This window comes from Acomys minous, assembly GCF_964271855.1.
Source record: "Acomys minous genome assembly, chromosome: 10".
Taxonomy (NCBI): domain Eukaryota; kingdom Metazoa; phylum Chordata; class Mammalia; order Rodentia; family Muridae; genus Acomys; species Acomys minous.
In genome coordinates, this window is record NC_140491.1 from 15,889,015 (window position 1) to 15,909,193 (window position 20,179).

The following is a 20,179-nucleotide window of genomic DNA, read 5'->3' on the forward strand; positions in this document are numbered from 1 at the left end:
CATGGTAAACACTACTACTCATAACTGTAATGCCATGCTCCAAGAATACCTTTCTTTGCTACTGAGACCACATACAAATCAACAGCATCCTTTTGTCAGAAATTTCCAGGCTCACTGGCACAGGTCTAAGAGCAGAATCTCACTTGGCATTCCAACGTTGCTTAACCACCATGGTCACATTTGCCTCACAGAAACAACAACAGGAACAGATCCACTGAGCATGCTTGGCGCTCAGCACTGCTCTCAATGCTCAGCCTTCTAGATATGGTTGACAGTCTTAATTTATCACAGAACTAAAACACAGAAATAAATATTCAGTAACCTATCATATACATTAAAAGGAATCACAGGTCTGGCTTACAAATTGTGCTTATTCAAAGAATTTAACACTTAAACGTGCCATTTTAAAAGAGTCATTTACTCCTGTTAAGTATGCTAAACTGTATATCCCTGGCGTTTTCATTTCTAAGAAAATGTACAGCTTCCACAATACAAAATTAACTCCCTAGATAAGTTTGTCCATTTTATCAAACTCCTATAATACCATCACTCAGGTAGTATTTAACCAAGAATTCTTATGTTGCCATTTAGCTTTTTCATCTGTATATATGAAAAAAAATGCTGGTAACACTCCTCAGGGAAAAAAGCTTGATACTTCCTTTTAGTAATGCCATGTTTACTGTAAATAGACAAAGTGTTCTGTTAGTGGGTACACGAAAATGCTACTGGATCTCCAAGTTTTATGTTTTGAGTAGCTCTGACAATAATGCCAAACAGTGTGCACTTGGCCCATCTATGTTGTCCATTTCAGTCTCTATGTAAAACCCACAGTCACCTAGAAAAGGTCAGTGACTTCTACCAATATTTAACAATCCACCCACCCTAACACACCCAGAAGAAAAACCTCACCATAAAGAGGATGTATATGGAGAAAAGATTTATTATGAGTCTTACTTTAGGAATTCAAGGCCTGTGACCAGTAATTTTTCACTTGTATGCAATATTTTTTAAAAATTGCTGTCATAACAGAAAGAAAACACCCAAGATCATTTTTTCTGTTTAGGTTTATTTACACTAGAGAATAGCAATTATAACATTCCTAAATCTCTCCACTCTCTGAATTAAGGATTCTTGAAATTGCTTTATGTTAAACTTTTCTAAATGTTTACATATCTACTCAATTAATTAAAAAACCTTTAAGCATGGCTGAACGTTTTAGTTTATACAGAACTACTAAAGAGACAGCACTTGCTAAGAGCCCATCTGCTGTGTCACAAAACATTTCATTTACATTATACAAGAGTCACATTCTTGAGTCACTTTTATTATTTTAATTTTTAATTATTTTATTTGTATAGGTGTTTTGCTGCATGCATAGCTACGCATTAAATGTGTGTCAGCAAGAGGGTATTGGATCCTCCAGAACTGGAGTATCAGATGGTTGTGAGCTGCCATGTGGGCACTGAGAATCAAACCTGGGTCCTCTGAAGAGCAGCTAGTGCTCTTAACCACTGAGCCATCTCTCCAGCCCTGTGAGCCAGCTCTTAAATGATAACACTTGGATGTCCATACACTTCCAGTAGCATGCCACATCTATTTCCAATTTTAGCAAATATTCAAGTATAATTAAAGATGGGCCCATTTGTGCTACACTTTACATTTTCCTTTTCTTTTTAGTTTTGCTTTTCTTTTTTGGATTTTCTTATTACAATGTCATATGTGTATACAATGTATCTCGATCCTACTCAGCCCCAGCAGCTCTTCTCACATAGTCCACTTTCCTTTCTCAGACCTACTTGCCAATCTTCACGGGCTATGCCAGACACCACCTTCTGTAAAGAATCTTAGTAATGAGCTAACCACTCCCTTCTGTGAACCAGCCCCACACTCTAGCCTTAACTGGACTGTGTACATATCACCTCTACTGTAAGCAGTTTGTCTCCTCCACACAGTTTACTTGGTATAGCCCAGACCCATGCCTAACTCAATTTTAATCCCGAGGATCCAGTGCAATACTTGCTGGGCACAAAATATAGAATAATGTGTAACATGAATTATCATATGCACAACTGGTAATTAGAGATTGTGTCAATACCTTACCCCTAAGAGAGTGAGGTAGAGGTCAAGCTCTCTTTTAAAAAAAACAAAAACAAAAAACCAACTTGGGTTAAATAAATTGGGCAAGCAATTTGGACTTAACAGCAAATCATTGCTCTGTCAAAATATAAAATAAGGAGATGGACTAGAGTGAAAAGCTTGAGGAAAAAAAGAAGGGGATGTTTACCAAGCCTTAAACTACAAGGAAAGAAACCAGACATGCTCTTATAGATTATAAACGCTCTGCTCAAAACAAAGTCACTAGCTGGGACACACAAAGACTTCTAAGGACAGTATTCTTCTCCTGTGGAGATTTATTAATACACAAAATAGATTCTTCATTCTAAGCCTTATCTTGTGAGTAAGGAGGAAGTGAGATTTTTAAAAGTCATTTGATAATACTTTAGAACACAGTAAGTGACATGAACACAACAGGATAAACAGATCATGAATGTCAGAAAACCAGAGAGTAGAAAAGGAAGTAGACCACAATGGAAGAGTGGCTCTTGATAATCTTCAAAGAAAGGGACAAGGGAGTTAGCCAAAAGGACATCTGTGTCTTCACACTGTGAAACAAGAGCAGCCAATCTAATGTGAATGGAAGTAGAGTAGATAGGCCAATAGAAATGATAAAGAAGTCACCATGACCCAAGGATTGGTTTGGGTGCAGACCACTGTCTTGAAGTGCTTTGTAAAGACTTTAGTTGGCTTTTTTCTTTCCTTTTCTTTTCTTTCCTTTCCTTTTTTTTTAAACTCTGAGCCACTTTAGAGTGTTGAACAGTTCAGATTTATATTTTAGGTAAACTATTTTGCTAGGTGAAGAAAAGAAGACACAGGACACAACACTATAATGAGGAACAATAAAACTCTCACCACAGATACATTCCTTTGGCTTATTTCATTTAAGGCAGTTACTTAGAGACACTGTAGATCTCTACTGGAAAGGTTATGAAATGCTGTCCTTTTGTAAAACCAAGGTTATAAGTCTACAACAATCTACGTAGGTAAAATAAATAAGAAACATAGACAGAGGCATTTTTGGCATCTCCTTTTTACCTTGAAAAGTTTTTTCCCAAAGGAAAAGAGATTCCAAATGTGACAATCGGTCACGCAGTCTGTGCCCTGGCAGATGCACCTCAGTGAGGCTTCCCTCCCCTCCCCGAGCACCCCAGCCAGTTCCTCACTTACGCGCCCACCTTTGTGTGCTGCCACTTCCAGACGTTATCATTTAAAAAACTAGTAGAGTATTTGTTTTTATAGAAGTCTGTTCAGTTTCTTAGTCTCATGATTCAAACTTTTAGAAAAAAAAATACATGCCATAACAATTGTTTGGCATTTGTAAAACAGAAATGTCAAAAAGGGATAGTTTAGTTAGCTGATATTGAAAAAGAAAATAAACTGAATGAACTTTGGAAATTGCTTAAATTTTAATAACTCCCTAGCATTAGTGTCTGAGTCTAGCCACAAGCTTTTTGTGCTATACAAAATTATTGTCCACAAAATAGCTGGAGAACTTAGAAGCAGAAATGGAATAAAATACAAATTACTAAATTTTATCCTGTAAGTTCAGGAGTCCTTCAACAATAATGTGACTTTTTTGTAGTTTCAGCTAATCGCAGTCCATTTCAGTGTGAAAAATATTGATGGAAAATTCTAAAAATAAACAACTCATTAAGTGTTAAATGAGCATACTAAGTAGTATAATAAAATCTCATACTTTTCTGGTAGAAAGATGAATTATTCCTTTGTCCAGAGTATCCACACAGTATACGCTGCCTGCTCTGGTGACAATTAAAAATCAACATATCACAGAACTTTTGTTTAAAATTCATTGTTATAAGTGCTCTACTTTGTTATTTTTTGCTGCTGTTAATCTCTTACTGTGGCTAACTTATGGAGTATACTTTGCTGAAGAGGTGTATACATAGAAAAACAGTATGCATGGAGTGTCTCCAGCGGAGGTCTTGGAACACAGCCTTGGTACCCAAGGGAGACTATGGCAGAACCAACGTTCACAGAGGACTTCAGGAAAAGCTTAAAATTTCTGGGCTCATGAAAACTTTAGACGTTCACAACTGAAAAGAAAACTTCAGTTTGTTTGTTTGTTTCATTCTTTCTTTCTTTTGTCTTCAATAGACATTATTATTAAAAATAATATTACATGAAATAAATTTAGACTGTGAGTCGGGCACTATAACTGAAGGAATACATTTGTGCATTCAGATACCCACATCTACACATAACTGAGAGATTTAAAAGAAAACTCAAAGGCTGTTGACAATGTAATCTTCAGAGAGTGGCTGTCTCCTCATTCACCCATCTACCTTATTACAGCAGATTTTAATTTTTCAGCCTCTTCTCTGTATCATAAGCCTCAACTTTGAGGAAATTGAAAGTCGGTCAGAAAAAAAAATCTCTCCAGTCAACAAGCATCAGCTTAAGACAAGAATTTTAGTTAAAAAAAAAAATCTTGAGGCAAAAGACACTGTCAACACAACAAAACAACATCCTACAGATTGGGAAAAGATCTTCACCAACCAACATCCGACAATGGGCTAATATCCAAAATATATAGAGAACTCAAGAAATTAAAACACCACCAAACCAAATGACCCAATTTGAGAAATGGGGTACAGAGCCAAACAGAGAATTCTCAATAGAGGAATATCAAATGGCTAAGAAACACTTAAAGAAATGTTCAACATCCCCAGTCATCCTTTTTTTTTAACTTGATAAAACATTTATAAGAATACCATTTAATATCTCACACAATGAACTCAAACAGACATTATCTTATTCAGTCTAGTGTAAGAAATCAAACTATCTAAAATAACCTGTACCTTAGTAGAACTAAGAAAGGTTTTTTAGTGTAAACATTCTCACAGAAACATAACCTTACAGTCTTCTCTATAATTATACGCAATGAGCAAGTCGGCCGATGGCACGCGGGGCAGGCGCAGAGAAGCCGAGGCTCCAGGCCGCTGCAGCTTTACCTTCTGATGTTTTCCACTGCTTCCACAAATCCTCAACAGTTATGTGCTTATCTTCCCTGTGAAGATGGCTATGTTTATTTGTAGCATCTTTATATTTCATATCTTCTCTGATAAACTATAAAAGAGAAAACAGTAAGTTAAACATAAGTAAAAATCCTTTAGTTCTGGTAAAATAAACACAAAAAATTTTATATGTGGTTGATTTTTTTCAAATACTAGTACACTCCTAGGGTTTTTACGGCATTTTCTCTTGATTGTTAAACACATTTAACAAAATGTCTTCTAATCATGAGAAGAGAAGGAAGGAAAGTTTTTATTCAAAGTTCATCACTCAGGAGATATTAGTCTACATTTATACCATGTGTGACTACACATCCCCACACACAAAGACACGGAAAGCCATACTCTAAACTTCATGATGGCCCTGTAAGGAAAGAACTGCTTCTGTTTTATAAACGGAAAGCCAAAGCTGAGGGCGGTTAAGTAGCATGCCCGAGATTAAAACAATGGACAACTGTGAGACTCCAACCAAAGTCACAGCTACATAATTCAGCTACTGTCTCAATAGCACATTTCTGACACATAGTCAGCAATGACGTATTTCCAACCAAAACTAACACTAATTTCAATCACTTTATCATAGTTCTGTATTTTTCTACTGTCTAAATTATTACCTAAAGGAAAGCTGGCTATGATGTGATAACTAGCATATTTTAGAAACCTTTGAATATCTTTATTAATCATACCTTAAAATATTTAGAGGAAAAATCAGCAAATTTATCTCTGCTGAAAATAACCAAGTCTTTAAATTTTCTTTTCCACTGTCCAATAAAAAAGCAAATTCTATTACATAGCCTATAGACCATTCATCAGTGCTGTACCTGAAAATTCAGGTTTTCGGTTTTATCTCTTCAAACTTCCTCCAAATAAACCCACAACTCTAATTATACCAAAAAAAAAAAAAAAAAAAAAAAAGGGAATACTTTCATTGCGGTGCTTTCTAATTCCATTTTTTTCTATTCTTGCTATTTTACTTGGGATCTGTATTGACTATTCTTGGCTTCAAAAGTAGATCATAGACTGTTTCAGAAATTCAAAATGTAGAAAGTCACAGTCCCCAGAGACTTCAACCCCAGAAGCAAAGTTCTTATTTCTATACACTAACAATAACCATAATATCAGACATGACAAAATTTGGTTTGACTAGAATAATTCTATACTGATTTACTTAATATTTATATTAAGCAAGCCATTTACTTTCCCTGGCCTTAATGCTCAGGTTTTAGGACCAACATTACTATTAAAAATGGCCTCAAACAGACTGGTTCACGGCAGCTTACTCATACAGTTCTACTACATGTATAGAAATTGACAGTGGCTACTTAGGACAATGCTTTCAAAGCATCTGAGGCAAGCATGTGGTAATGTGTTTGTTGCATAGGTTCTGCTCTTATGAGACTGGAAATTAAAAATCTGGCACTACTCAAAGCTTAAAAAGCACTAATCTAAAGTATTTGCCTTAGAATTTTTTATTCTGTTGCTATAATTAGTGTCTTAGTTTTCAAGCTTCTTTTTGTAAAATATAGGTAAAGGGGCTTGTCTGCTTATACCTATCCACTTTTCCTACACTTCAAACTAGTATTATCTTTAGAATCTAGTTAAAATATTTGGGGGAGGTGGGATCACTATACCTAAGATGCTGCAAACTGCTCACTTTGGAAGAGGTCCAAGAGCCAAAGAGAAAATCAAGACTGAAAGCCTGATGATAGACTGAGCAGAGAGGAAGTCAGTCTTGGAAACAGTCCAGTCAGCTGGAACAAACAACAACTGTTCCATTTATGGGGCACACATCAAAAAGAACGTCTGAGGAAATTCTCTTCACTGTGTGAGCACTAGTAACTGAAAAGGACAGTTCTGTGGCTTCAGAAATAAGCTAATTTCCATGTAGATGAGATGGGTACTTGTTAATATTTCAGAAATTACAGAATGAGTTTATGGATATATATTAAGCATGTACTTAGCAAATCAAAGGGCGTGGGGGGTGTAGAACACTGCTGATACGGAGGGAACAGGGAAACAATGGAGAGGAAGGGCTGCCTGCAAAGAGGGACAGAAGAGCACTGCAGAGGAGCGGGTGGGAAGACTGATAAGAACACTAAAAATGTCTGGAAAGGTCATTTGGAAACCTACTATTTTATAAACTTCATGTGTTTTTTTTTTTTTCATGTAGAGAGTTTAATCAGAGTTCCCCTACACAGGATAGATAAAATGCTCCTCCAAGAAACAATAGGGTGCCAAATAAAAATCCTACTGCCAAGTGTAGGATACCTCACCTGGAGTTGTTTGGGGTGTCCCAGAAACTCCCAAAACAATAAAATAATCATTTTAAAGAAAGCTAAGTAAAAATTAAACAGGTAGAATTATACTTTTCCTAGAAGTATTCAAAAATAATTTTGCCTTTAAAATTTTGTCATAGGCTGGGCAGTGGTACAGCAAGCCTTTAATCCCAGCACTTGGAAGGCAGAGTGGATCTCTGAGTTCAAGGCCAGTCTGGACTATAAAGCGAGTTTCAGGACAGTCAGGACTGCACAGAGAAACCCAGTCTCAAAAAACCAAAACAACAACACAGGATAATAAAACTTGCAACAAATAACTCAAAGGCACGTTCTGCACGGTATAGTTCTTTGCTGTTCTTACCAGAGAACATGACTAGAAAACAAAGGAAGAGTTATTTCCTGCAGAAATGAAGTTGGAAAACGTTAAAGTGAACTGAACATGTATATGAAAGCCCATTGGTTCCATTAAACTCTCTTCTCTATCCCATAGAATACACAATTCTACCTGCTCAGAATTCTCTAAGGCTTTATAGAAAAGTACTAATTTGATTTTGAAAATCAACAAATTACTAAAAATACATAAGCAAAAGACAAGTATCTTATAACTTGCTGGAATCCATGAGTGGGAAATCTGAAAGGAGAATCCGAAACTCAATTGAGTAAATAACATCCCTGGTAGAGAAGTTCAATCATATACAAACCTACTCCAAGAAATCCTAAGATGACACCACTAATAAAGGACTGACCCATGAATAAGTGCTTACTGAATATGCTTTTCAAAATGACTCAACAGATGACTCCACTAAGTAAAAATAAAATATATTGCTTTACCTATCTTTTTAGGAAGTCGTGTCATATACTCATTTCAGTTTTTGCATCTGTAATATACATCAGATATTGGTATTGTTTTGTGACTCTGCTGTAATAAAACCTAATACACATTAAAACTATTAACTGGATGTTATGGTTAGTTCCAGCCTTTTCCCCTGGGAACTACTACATTAGTAAAGGCCCATGCTTATATTCACTCAAGTCCTCCCCAACTCTGTTACCCACTTCCACAGCTATTTGCTCAGAGGATGGATTCCTTGGCCATGTTTCTAGATCTTCAAGGAGATACTCTTATTTTGAAAGTACTGTGATGCAAGTAGTCACAATGGGCCAGGTAAGGTGGAAGAAATGAAGCCAATAAGCATGCAGAGAGCAAGTAATGGCAACAGCAGAGGTCAGCACAAAGAGCGAGCGAGAAGCACAGACGCACAACCCTGCCCCAGTGCTCCAGGACTTCCTACTTGTATTTCTGGGCTGCACAGGGTTTTGATTTCCACTATACAAATCTGGATCCTCTTGAAGCCTCAGTATTCAAGAGCCATGATTTACCACCACAGCCAAGCCCTCAAGACGCTGGACTCTGACAGACATTCAAAATCTGACCACTAACGGTCCAACATTGCAGGCTACTTAGCGTCTCTTTAGTCTCCCACTTCTCAGTATTACAGAGTTCCACTTCAGATATTCTAAAACAAAACACATGAGATTAAGATATGGAAGAAAACTACAGCCTCTTCACTGACGACAGAAGCAGAGAGAAGTTCCCAAAGGACACATGTCATCAAAATAACGCAATGTCCAAACCCTGATAAGTGAGTCACTTATAGCAGATGGGTTTCTTATAAACAACTGCAGGGTCTTCCTGTCTTGAAAAGGGCATTAAAAAAGCTTAGTATAGGATCTTTGAAGAAAGAATAGACAAGAAAAAATTATCAGTGCCCACTTTATTTTATTTTATATTTATTAATTTATGTGTATGCTCACGCAAATGACACAGCATGAATGTGGAATTTCAGGACATCTTGAAGGAGTTTCTCCTTCCAGCACTTGGGTTCTGGGATCAAACTCAAGTGCCTTTACCTGCTGATCCGCCTCACCACATTCTCACTTCTAAAGACAAAAAGCAAGCACTTGCCACCAAGCCTGGTGACCTCAGCTCAACACCCAGAAACCACCAGGTAAAAAGAGAGAACCAATTTCTCTAAGTTGTCCTATGATCTCTACAGGGGTGCTATAGCACAAATGTGCCTCATACCAATCACTCACTCAATATGTGTAATTGAAAAATATAAAAGAACACCAATTATACTATGTTCTCACATAATAACAAAAGACACATTAGCTATAATATGAAAGTAAATGTCTTCAGTTCCTAAGTTCAGATATTTAAACTCAATGCTAACAAAAAAACCTGAAAATCATTTGGGACGTTTATACTTTAACACAAGCTAATACCTATGCAATATTATGGGTCAATATTATGTCCAATTAGCATAGCATCAATATGTCAAATTGCTCAGAAGAAATGTGTGGCTATTTAAGGAGAGGTTACATATTTAAGTCTCCATGTTCTACTTATTAAAATTCTGGTAAGCCAGAATGTTCATTTCCAGTATAGATGAAGTTACAAAAATTAGATTTAGCATCCTCCTACACAGCAACTAAAACACCAGGCAAACTATGTGGACACCAATTTTCAAGACACTGGATACAAAGGAGCAAAGGATCCTAGACAGACCAGAATCAATAATTTTGATAGCTCAGGAAATGGGGTAAGTGTTGTTCTAAATTTAGAGACATGATTTCTAGAATATGTTATAAGAAGAAAGAAGCTATAAGCACCAAGCCACTGCTCTCAAAGAAAGAAATGCAGTGGGAGTCTGGGGAATCCAGGTGTGCAAGAGACTACAGGACTATGTGTAAGTGTGAGCCTGGACATCTAAAAAGTAGTCTTTGTGCCTTGAGCTGACTTACACACACACACACACACACACACACACACACACACACACACACACGAGGAATAAACTCAAGACAAGGAAACAAATTGATCTAAGAACATTGGAGAAAGCAATCCTCATGCTCACACAAGGAGGGCACTGTGCCTATTTCAGTCAGAGTGGAAAACCTCCAAATACGGAACTAACCAGAGAGAACACTATGATTGGCTTTGCTTCATTACTGGAGAATATTAACCCTGAAACGAACTCTACAATGATCCTACTTAAAATGTTCTAAATAGGAGTGGCCTTCACCCCACTAAACTTTCTCAAAGTACTTTGCCCAGTTCAAAAAGAAAGCTTGAGAACATTTATAAATCACAAAATATCCTTTACCCAAGATGACAATGCTTAAAATGTGTGGCACTCAGTCAGTCCAAGATACTGGCACACTAAGATACAGGAAAACAGCAACCAAAAGCGAAATGGTTGAGACTTCGGGCCTTTAAAAATATTAACAATATACAGCGCAAGGGCTGGAGAGGTGACACGGAGGTTAAGCACACACAGAGCTCCTTCCAGAGCACCTGCGTTCAAGTCCCAGAACATGGCGGGTCACAACCACCTATAGCTTCAGCTCCAGAGAATCTGATGCTCTCTTTTGGCCTCTACAAAGGCATCTGCATTTATGTACTCACCCCCCCAAACATGCACATAATTTAAAATAAAATAAATATTTTGCAGCTATAGTCTACATATCCAACAAGCTAAGATACATTCTAAGCATGTTAAATAGAGACATAACAATTAAAGTTTAAAAAACAAAACAAAACCCAAGCCAATATTTTAGACACAAGATAGTGGAAGAAAAACACTGAGATGTATGGCTGAGTACAGCAGACAAAAAGACAGCAAATTTAGTAAAAAGTTGTAGAGTACCTTAAATGAACCACACTAGTCAATAACCTAAAACAGAAACATAAAGTCTTAAAGGAAACCAGAGATTGGACAGGAATACTTCTCAGAGGAAAGAGATCAAGAAGACAACAGGTGTTGCATCAGACACAGTGCAATGTAGGAAATACAACAGTAGCACATATAACATACGTGATTAAAAACGAACAAACAAACAAACTTGCCAACTTAGAAATCTTACCCAGGAAAAAACAATGTCAAAGAAATCAAACACTAGTAGAGTTCAACATCATGAATGCTCAACTACAAGGAACGTTTTGGTTTTAACCCAACTGTAGACAGAAGAAGAAAAAGGCACAGATGAACTCCCAATCTTCATGATGGATTAATGATTATAGAGAAATTAAATACATAGGGAAATATGTGTAATTTATCCTAAGTCAATGATATTTTACAAAGCTGTTGAAAAAAGGATGTGATTTATCCATTTTGTACAACACTGAACATTCATACCTCTGTGGGAATATAACTGGCAGGACCTTTTTAGAATCCAGCCTTAGTAACAGCAACCACGAAGGTGAAGCCATCATTGCCTTCACCAAGATCTTTAACTTCTTAGAACTTATCACATAGCAAGACACAACTACATAACAGGTTCAAAAGTCTCCACTATAACATTATAAAAGTAAGGCTTATAACTATGCCAACTGTTCCTCACCAGAATTCATTAGGCAAATCATTGCAAAATTAAATGTAACATACATCTCTTTACACTTATTTTTTTTTTAAAAGAGAGTGAACTTGTCAACAGTTATATAACATTTAATGAAATTACATCAATTTAGTATGACATAACTTTAGGATATTTTCAGTGCAAGGTCTAGATAGTTGTCATATATTACATTTTTTAAATGGAATAACAAAGTTACAGAGCCCAGGGTACACATTTCCATACTCTCTCTTAACTTCTAATGGAGACAGCTATTATATGGATTCCGTAGCAATGTCTTTATAATCCCAAGAAAGCCACAGAACTAAATCAGGTACTACCTGGAGTCTCCAAGAAACAGAAAAGAGTTTCCATCCAATGAACAGATGTTTTAGACCATTTTCTACTAGCATATCCAAGTACCTAGGAATAGTAATTTAAAGATTTTTGATAATGATAAAGAGACTTTTCTCATATTTGTAGAGGCTAGGTAGTCTAAGATCAAGTCTAAGAGCAATCTGATGAGGGCCTTTTCACTGCATCCTCCTATGGCTTAGGGGGGGGCTGCCCACGTCCTGTTGCTCACCTAGACTAATACATGCAGCAGAAAGTGGTCTTTGTGACCTAAATTAACAGTAAGTATGTATGGCCTCCCAACACTTCCAGGCCAGGTTAAATTTCTGGCACATGAAGTTGGGGCGAGGCTAGGGAGATGGCTCAGCAGATGAAATGCTTGCTGGATAAGTATAAGGACCTAAGCTAGGACTCGCAGCATCCACCAAAAGCCACGCACTCCAACAGACATCTGTAACCCAGGGCAGGGAAAGAGACGAGGACAGGAGGTGGGACTCAGTGCATCCAGAGCGCTCAGGGGGCTAGCCAGGCTAGTGAAGCTGAGCTCCACAGTCACTGCGAGTCTGTTTCCTTTCTGAGTCCTTGGAGCCCTGAGCCTCTTCCTAAGCCAGCTCTACAGGACAGTGGAGCTTATCAGTGAGCAGGAAGCCATGCTGTACCCAGGCACCTGCTAGCCATGCCTCGGCAGCAGATAAACTCAGAGCTCAAGGCGCAGCTGTGAGAACTAAACGTCGGGTACCTGAGAAACCCGAAGGTGGTGGAGATCCTAATGCTGTCATACTTTTTGTACCAGCTCCTCAACTGAAAGCTTTCCTGAAATCCGAGCTTAACCTTCATGAACTGGAGAAAAACTTCAGTGGGCAGCACATACTCATTATTGCTCAGAGGATAATCTTTCTAACCAACTCAAAAAGGCAAGAGGAAACTAAGCAAAATGATCCCAGAGGCCATACCCTAACTCTTATGCAGAGCAGCATCCTTACAAGTGGGTCTTCTCGAACATCATGATGGGTGGACCGGGGCCCAGTGGTGTCTGCTTTAACTATTACACTAACCAAGGACAATACAATAGTAAACATTGAACCCCACTCTGATCTACCCAATAGACAGGACATTCTCCACAGTTATGTAGAGAGCGGGGACTGACTCTGACATGAACCCTGGTGCCCCATATTTGACCACCTCCCCTTGGTGGGGAGGCATGGTGGCACTCAAAGAAAGAATAAGCAGGCTACCAAGATGAGACTTGATAGCCTATGACCATAAAGTGGGGGAGGAGGTCCCCCTCCGTCTTAGACCTAGGGGAGGGGAATAGGATGAAAGTGGGAGGAAGGGAGGAATGGGAGGATACAAGTGATCGGATAACAATTGAGTTTTAATCTGAATAAATTAATAAAATTAAAAAATAAAACATAAATAAAATCCACACACACACAAAAAAAGAGTGGGTGTTCTCAGGTGAAATTGTGGGCAAGAGGATCTGAGTAAAAGTGGACGGCAGCTGGCTCATAAAAGTTCATTTAGACAGAGCTCACAGAGGAGGTTGGGGTTGGAGACAAAGACACAAGTCAGATAGGTAAAACACAAGGTTGGAACATCTTCTGGTGGGTGTAAGAAGCACATGGGCAAGAGTGTGAATGTTGAGCTCCCTGAGTTTCAGCTATAAGCATAAATGATTAAATAAGTATCTTTCACACAGAGGAAGATGCTTGGCATTGTTGCATGTGCTCACATGTACGAGCACGCCACAACAACCCCACACACTTAATACACCACACTCATGCATACACATAAAAACTATTTAGAAATTAGACATATTTCATTAAATCATATCATTTCTTCCCAAATTAAATTGATGATTTAAGTGGAAATTTACATTTCTAACTTAAAGTGCTTTTTGTAAATTGAACTATAGCTATATAGTTGTATAGATGAGAGTATCATTAAGATGTTTAAGTTAAAAAGTTCCTAATTTCTGTGAAACTAAATGTGCTTCTTGTCATGGAAATGTGGACTACAAATCAGTATGAAAACTTACAATATGAAGGGACTAATACTGCTTTACTTTGATACTGGGACTCTAAGTTACAGAGCACCAGTGGTGGAAGTAGATCACATTCTTTCTCTGAATAAGCAAGGTCCTGCAAAGTTATTGCTAGTTCCTGTCACCGTGAAAGTAATGTGGAGAGAAAGAGATAGCGTGCGTGTGTGTGTGTGTGTGTGTGTGTGTGTGTGTGTGTGTGTATTTTAAACAAGGTCAATGAAGAGAATAGCCAATGATGCAGAAATCAGGACAGGATTTTATATACTTAAAGAAGACTTTTACATGTCATGATGGAGATGTTGCTGAATTTGAACACAAAAATCTCACGGTCAGGGTAATAGAGGGCAGGTAAAAGCTTTGAAGCTAGGAAAGCTCTCCAAGAGGTGGTAGTATTAGGCAAAGAAGTGTGAGAACAAGAAAATAACAAAGAAATAGCAAAGAAACTGAAAAGAAGTAACCCAATAGATGTAAAGTTGGGAGAGTCAAGTGAAATTGATTAATATAATCATATTGATTAATATGAAGGCATTTTTGACATGATGCTAGAAAGTGAAGACTGAAAACTACCTCTGCATAGCAACACCATCAAGCATCATGAGAAGGGGCTGCACTGAGTAACAAAGACAGAAACCTAGGTATTCGAAACAAAATACAGCAGAAATAATACACAGCTCCTCCTGGAGGGATTCTGTTGTACTCAAAGGAGAGACGAAGCAAAGAGCAAAAGTAAAACTTTGATTCAACAAAGTTTTTATTTTGTGTGTTTACAAAGAAGGAGAAGGAATGACAGGTTTCAGACAGATGGAAAGGTTTCAGGAGAAAATGGGCAAGACAGTTGTGGAGAGAAGAAATGGTCTAAAGAGCTGCCCTGGAATAGCGAGAGAGGAGCTAAGTACATGAGGAGGGGAGGGGAGGGGAGGGGAGGGGAGGAGAGGGGAGGGGAGGGGAGGGGAGGAAGGACACAAACGGATTTCACAACACACAGAGAGAAGACAGTTTATGTGCACAAATACAGTTTGTGATCTTAATAGCTATATGGCCTCTGGCAATAAGACAATCCTAACCTCATTGGTCAGGTTAGATCACTGGCAGGTTTTAAACACATCACTGAATATAGGGTCTAAAGAAAAATTACTACCATTATACATATGAGATTACATAACAGAAAATTTTATCACTGTTGTCATCTACATAAGAATGTGAAGATCAAAATGTTCTGTACCTCAAATTCATGTGGCAGACACACAGAACTGTACATTTTTCAAAACCAACATCTATACCTAAATCTACACTGTTATGTTGTGCGTAAAAAGGTGTGTCTGTTTATCAAAACTCAAAAACTATTGAGCTAAAATCTCTGTATTAAGTTGTGTGTAAAATGTGCATCAAAAATGCAGGTGATATTGGGGGACTTGGAGGGAGGTAGTGATAAGATCAAAGTATTGTATTATGACATTTTCAAGGAATACATTTTTAAAGAGACCTAAGTCATCAAGATTTGAAGAAACTTGAAGCCAGCAAGACAGCTCCTTGAGAAAAGGCAATTGTCACCAATCTCGTGGAACTGATTATCACAATCTCTGAAGCCCACATGGTAAAAGGAAAGAACTAGCTCTTGCAAATTGCCTTCTGACTTCCATACACATGCAGTGGTATGTGCGCATGCATACGCATACACACACACACACACACACACACACACACACACACACACACACAATGTTTAAAAAAACAGAAAACTTTTCTCATAAAGACTGAAGTGCATCTACTAAAAAGATATTTCCTTCCCTCAGGATCTTTAAGAAAATCTTTAAAACATTGCATTAATTTACAACAATGTGCAATAGATGGTGTCTTTACCACTTGGCTTTTGGGGATGAGATTCAAACAGATCTCTATCATTGAGGTTCAGGGTAGTAACCATAGGCCAATTCTTCAAATATGAAAATCAGCAATACCTAGGGACTGTTGGGGGTTTGTTTGTCTGTCTGTTTGTTTATTTAAGACATCTTTGTCATACCCTAAAGAAAGAGATCAATTTTCTTCAATCATTACATGCAACTATGTAACTAATGTGAGACAGTTAAAAGAAAAAAGAGAAAACATGATTAAAGAAATTAGATTGGAAATCAGATCAAACTAAATTACAAACCTAAAAATACCAGTAATATAATACAAAACAAGAGACCACTGAGTTGGAAGAATAGTGATGGCAAAAAAATAGAGAAAAAGAAGGATTTATATTGAGTTTCTACTTGTACTGAATCTGCAAACTAGCACCAACCTTACAAGATGCCTTCACTCTAGGCAAAAGCTACAACCAAACTATATCCTGAGTCCTAACATGATTGTACTTTTAATAAGCAAAGTTAAACAGAAAAACAATAAACCACACATAAAATGCCTCTGTGGGCTTGTCTTAGTCAGGGTTACTATTGCTGTGAGGAAACACCAAGACCAAAGAAACTTGGGGAAGGCAAATTACTTGGCTTATGCTACCATATCACAATTCAACATCAAAAAGAAGCAGTGAGGGCAGGAACTCAAGTAAGGCAGGGATCTGGAGACAGGAGCTGACACAGCATGGAGGAATGCTTGCTTCCTGTGGCTTGCACAGCCTGCTTTCTTATAGGGCCCAGGACCACCAGCCCAGGGATGGCACCACTCACAATGGGCTGGGCTCTCAAATATCAACCACTAAGTAAGAAAATGCTCTAAAAGCTTGCATATAGCTGATCCTAAGGAGGCATTTTCTTTTCTTTTCTTTTCTTTCCTGGTTTTTGAGACTGACTTTCTCTGTGTATCTCTGGCTGTCCCAGTACTTGCTCTATAGTGCAGGCTGCTCCCTCCTCCTCAGGGGGCTTTAGCTTGCGTCAGGTTGACATAAAACTATCTAGCACAGGGCTTAAGAATAAAAGCTGTATACAAAAAGCTCTTAATAGTTCACCTTGGTTAAGGCAAAAAGAGTGTGGAGGAAGCTGTATAGTAACTGACCACAACTAGACAGACAGACAGACTGTGCTATCTATAAAAGGCCATGAATGCCCAGCTAGGAAGTCTAAACTATATTGGACGAAGACTATAGCTGTGGGTCTCAGCATGTCTATTAGACCAGCAGGATCAGTATCACCAGAGAACTTATTAGAACCTCAATCAGACTTATTGAACACGAAACAGTGTGGGCCGAAGCATCTGTGCTGGAAAGTCCTCTGGCAACTGTGACATGCATGGAAATTTGTGACCACTGGAGATATGGTCTGATGTAAGTTTTTAGACAGGAGAGAAAACAACCATGTATCATACTCTACGTGTTTTTATTAAGACAGATTTAAAAGGAAGACTGCAATGGCCATGCCAGCTACAAACAACATAATAATCATCTCAGTAGCCCTGAGAAGTTAGAAGGCAGAGATGCCACTGTAACATGAGAGGAAAACTAAGTCAGCTGATAAATGGATGAGAAGAACAGCTAACTAAGAGAGAACAAAGAATTTGTTTTCTTTTCTTTTCTTTTTTTTTTTCTTTTTTTTTACTTTTTCAAGACAGGGTTTCTCTGTGTAGCCCTGCCCCGGCTGTTCTGGAACTCAATCTGTATGTAGACAAGGCTAGCTAGAGAGATGGTTCAGCCACTAAAGGCTAGACTCATAAGCAAAATATAAGAAATGTTTTTTTAAGCCAGTGATTGAATCAGCCTAAGACTTCTAGAAGTGAAAACATGTGCTTTGCTGGCATCTAAGCAAAAGAGTTGGAAATTATACCATATCAAATGTATAAAGAAAATTCTAAATCAGTGTTTCTCATCTTACGGGTTGCAACTCCTCTGGGGTCAAATGACCCTTTCACAGTTATCCTGTATGTAAGATATTTACATTATAATGCAATAACACTATCAAATTACAGCTACGAAGTACCAACAAAATTAATTTTATGGCTGGGGGGTCACTGCAACATGAGGAACATTACTAAAGGGTCACAACATTAGGAAGACTGAGACGCTGTTCTAGAGAGATGTCCAAATCTAATATACATGGAAGTGATAATTAAATCCAGGAGCCAGCATGAAACTTCAAGAAACTAAAAAGGGAAAGAGGCCTAACAACAAAGATCCTACAGAGTACCTACACTGAAGGTGCAAAAAACTAGAGCAGGTTGAAAAAATGAAGAGGGAACATGCAGCGCTCTACAGTTCTGGTCTTTCCCTGGGAAAACTCGACACATCACTCTTCCTCGACTGCTATGTCTGCATCCTGATTCCACATTATAGAACGTCCTGTGTGTCAGGCAAGCCTGTGAACACTACGGCCAGTTATTTCATAAGGCCCAGCACAGGCTCTACAGCAAGTTTTGCATGGCACGCCCTCAACAGGCAGATACTATCTTCTCTAAAACACAGGCCATATCCATGATTCATTCACATTCCTAGTATGTAATTTGCCAGAATGTACCTTTTATTATACAGTTGTAACATCATATGATCACCTAGATGGTAAACTCACTGATATTTATACTCATGTTTCATATTCCCCTACCACATGTAACACAGGAACTTCAAAGTATTAGGGGTATTATGTTTAACTGAATGATCAAGCATCAAGCACATTTACTAAACTCTTATAGGGCCAAGAAAATAAAGTTTAAAACAATGAGAATAAAACAAAAATCAAAACGTTAAAAATAATCACTATACTATTCTAAACAGTATTTAAGTGAAGTGTTAGGACACATGTATAAGGTGCATCAAATCATGCTGCATATGAGCATGAATATATATGCATACACACACACACACACACACACACACACACACGACACATACACCAATTAGACCTCAATAAAGAAGAGACATTTTTAGAAAGAACAAAAATACATTTGGGAAATCTAAGAAACTACAAAATTATAAAATCTATGAAAGGGTTAATGAATAGTGTTTTGCTACACAAAACATGTAGCTATAGCACTTCTAAAGAATTCAAAAGTGGCAACTTTAAGAAGGGTAAACAAATTTAAACTTTCTGAGTTTGATCCCCAGAACCCACATAACAAAAGCCACATATGGTAGCTTGCAATTGTGATCCTGATGCAGGGACGGAAGAAATAAGTGGGCCTCTGGTGCTAGCCTAGCCTATTTGGTGAGCTCTAGTCCAATAGCACGTTTTGTTTCAAAATAAAAAACAAAGAGGATGGCTCCTTAGAATTAAATTTCCTCTGACCTCTAAACATATGCTCACACAGATGCATGTATGTCTACACACACACTTAAATTCCTGCATAGGTCTTTCATGTTACTAAAGAAAACTGAACCATATGAAAAGGTTCCTAGTAATCATATAAATTCTAATAGTACAAAGTTTGGCCCGATATTTAGACGAACTTATAACAACTTAGGAAGACAGTAAACACTGATGAATTAAATTAAGTACAACAGAAAGCAGAATTACAACTATCTGCAGGCTACATTTACACCTGCTGTCTTGGTATAGTTATTAATAGGACTGTTCCTCGCTCTCAGAAGTATCCAAGTTTGAATGAAAACCTGTATTGCCACTCTACAATAACAACAATACAAGACTCACGGTGACCATGGTACACTAAGACACCACTGGGCTTCATTTGTGGAATGTGGTCTGTACACACTGAGATGCTGACATCTTCTAGAAAGTGAAACAATATGTAAAAGTGTGCTAAACTCTCCAGAGCTGTATTATGTAAGTGCAATGCCATGCTGTGGTCCTGAGCATCCTCAGGGGGAGGAGAGGAACAGGACCAGCAGTACAGACAGGCTGCAACTGTCACGGCCAGATGCACAGCCCCAACTCACTCCCACTGCTCTGCCCCTGCCAGGCTGTAACATGCCGGGTGTGACAGTGAGGGAAATTAAAAATTAATGGAACAGGAATATGAGATTTTTTAATGAAACTGTATAATCAGTAGGTGGTTTGATTTAAATTGAAAGAACCTGA

At 38.0% G+C, this 20,179-nt stretch overlaps 1 protein-coding gene and 1 long non-coding RNA gene across 4 annotated transcripts in view; one reads left to right on the top strand and one right to left on the bottom strand.

The window, feature by feature from the left end:
• LOC311607716 overlaps positions 1-20,179 on the top strand; it is a 612,504-nt gene that overhangs the window by 213,069 nt on the left and 379,256 nt on the right. The gene's annotated exons all lie outside the window — the stretch shown is intronic.
• STIM2 (stromal interaction molecule 2) overlaps positions 1-20,179 on the bottom strand; it is a 126,514-nt gene that overhangs the window by 47,615 nt on the left and 58,720 nt on the right. For all 3 annotated transcript variants that reach the window (XM_084799705.1, XM_084799706.1, XM_084799707.1), the window contains exon 3: positions 5,091-5,205. In XM_084799705.1, coding sequence (XP_084655831.1) covers positions 5,091-5,205 — 115 coding nt within the window. The remainder of the gene's footprint in view (positions 1-5,090; positions 5,206-20,179) is intronic.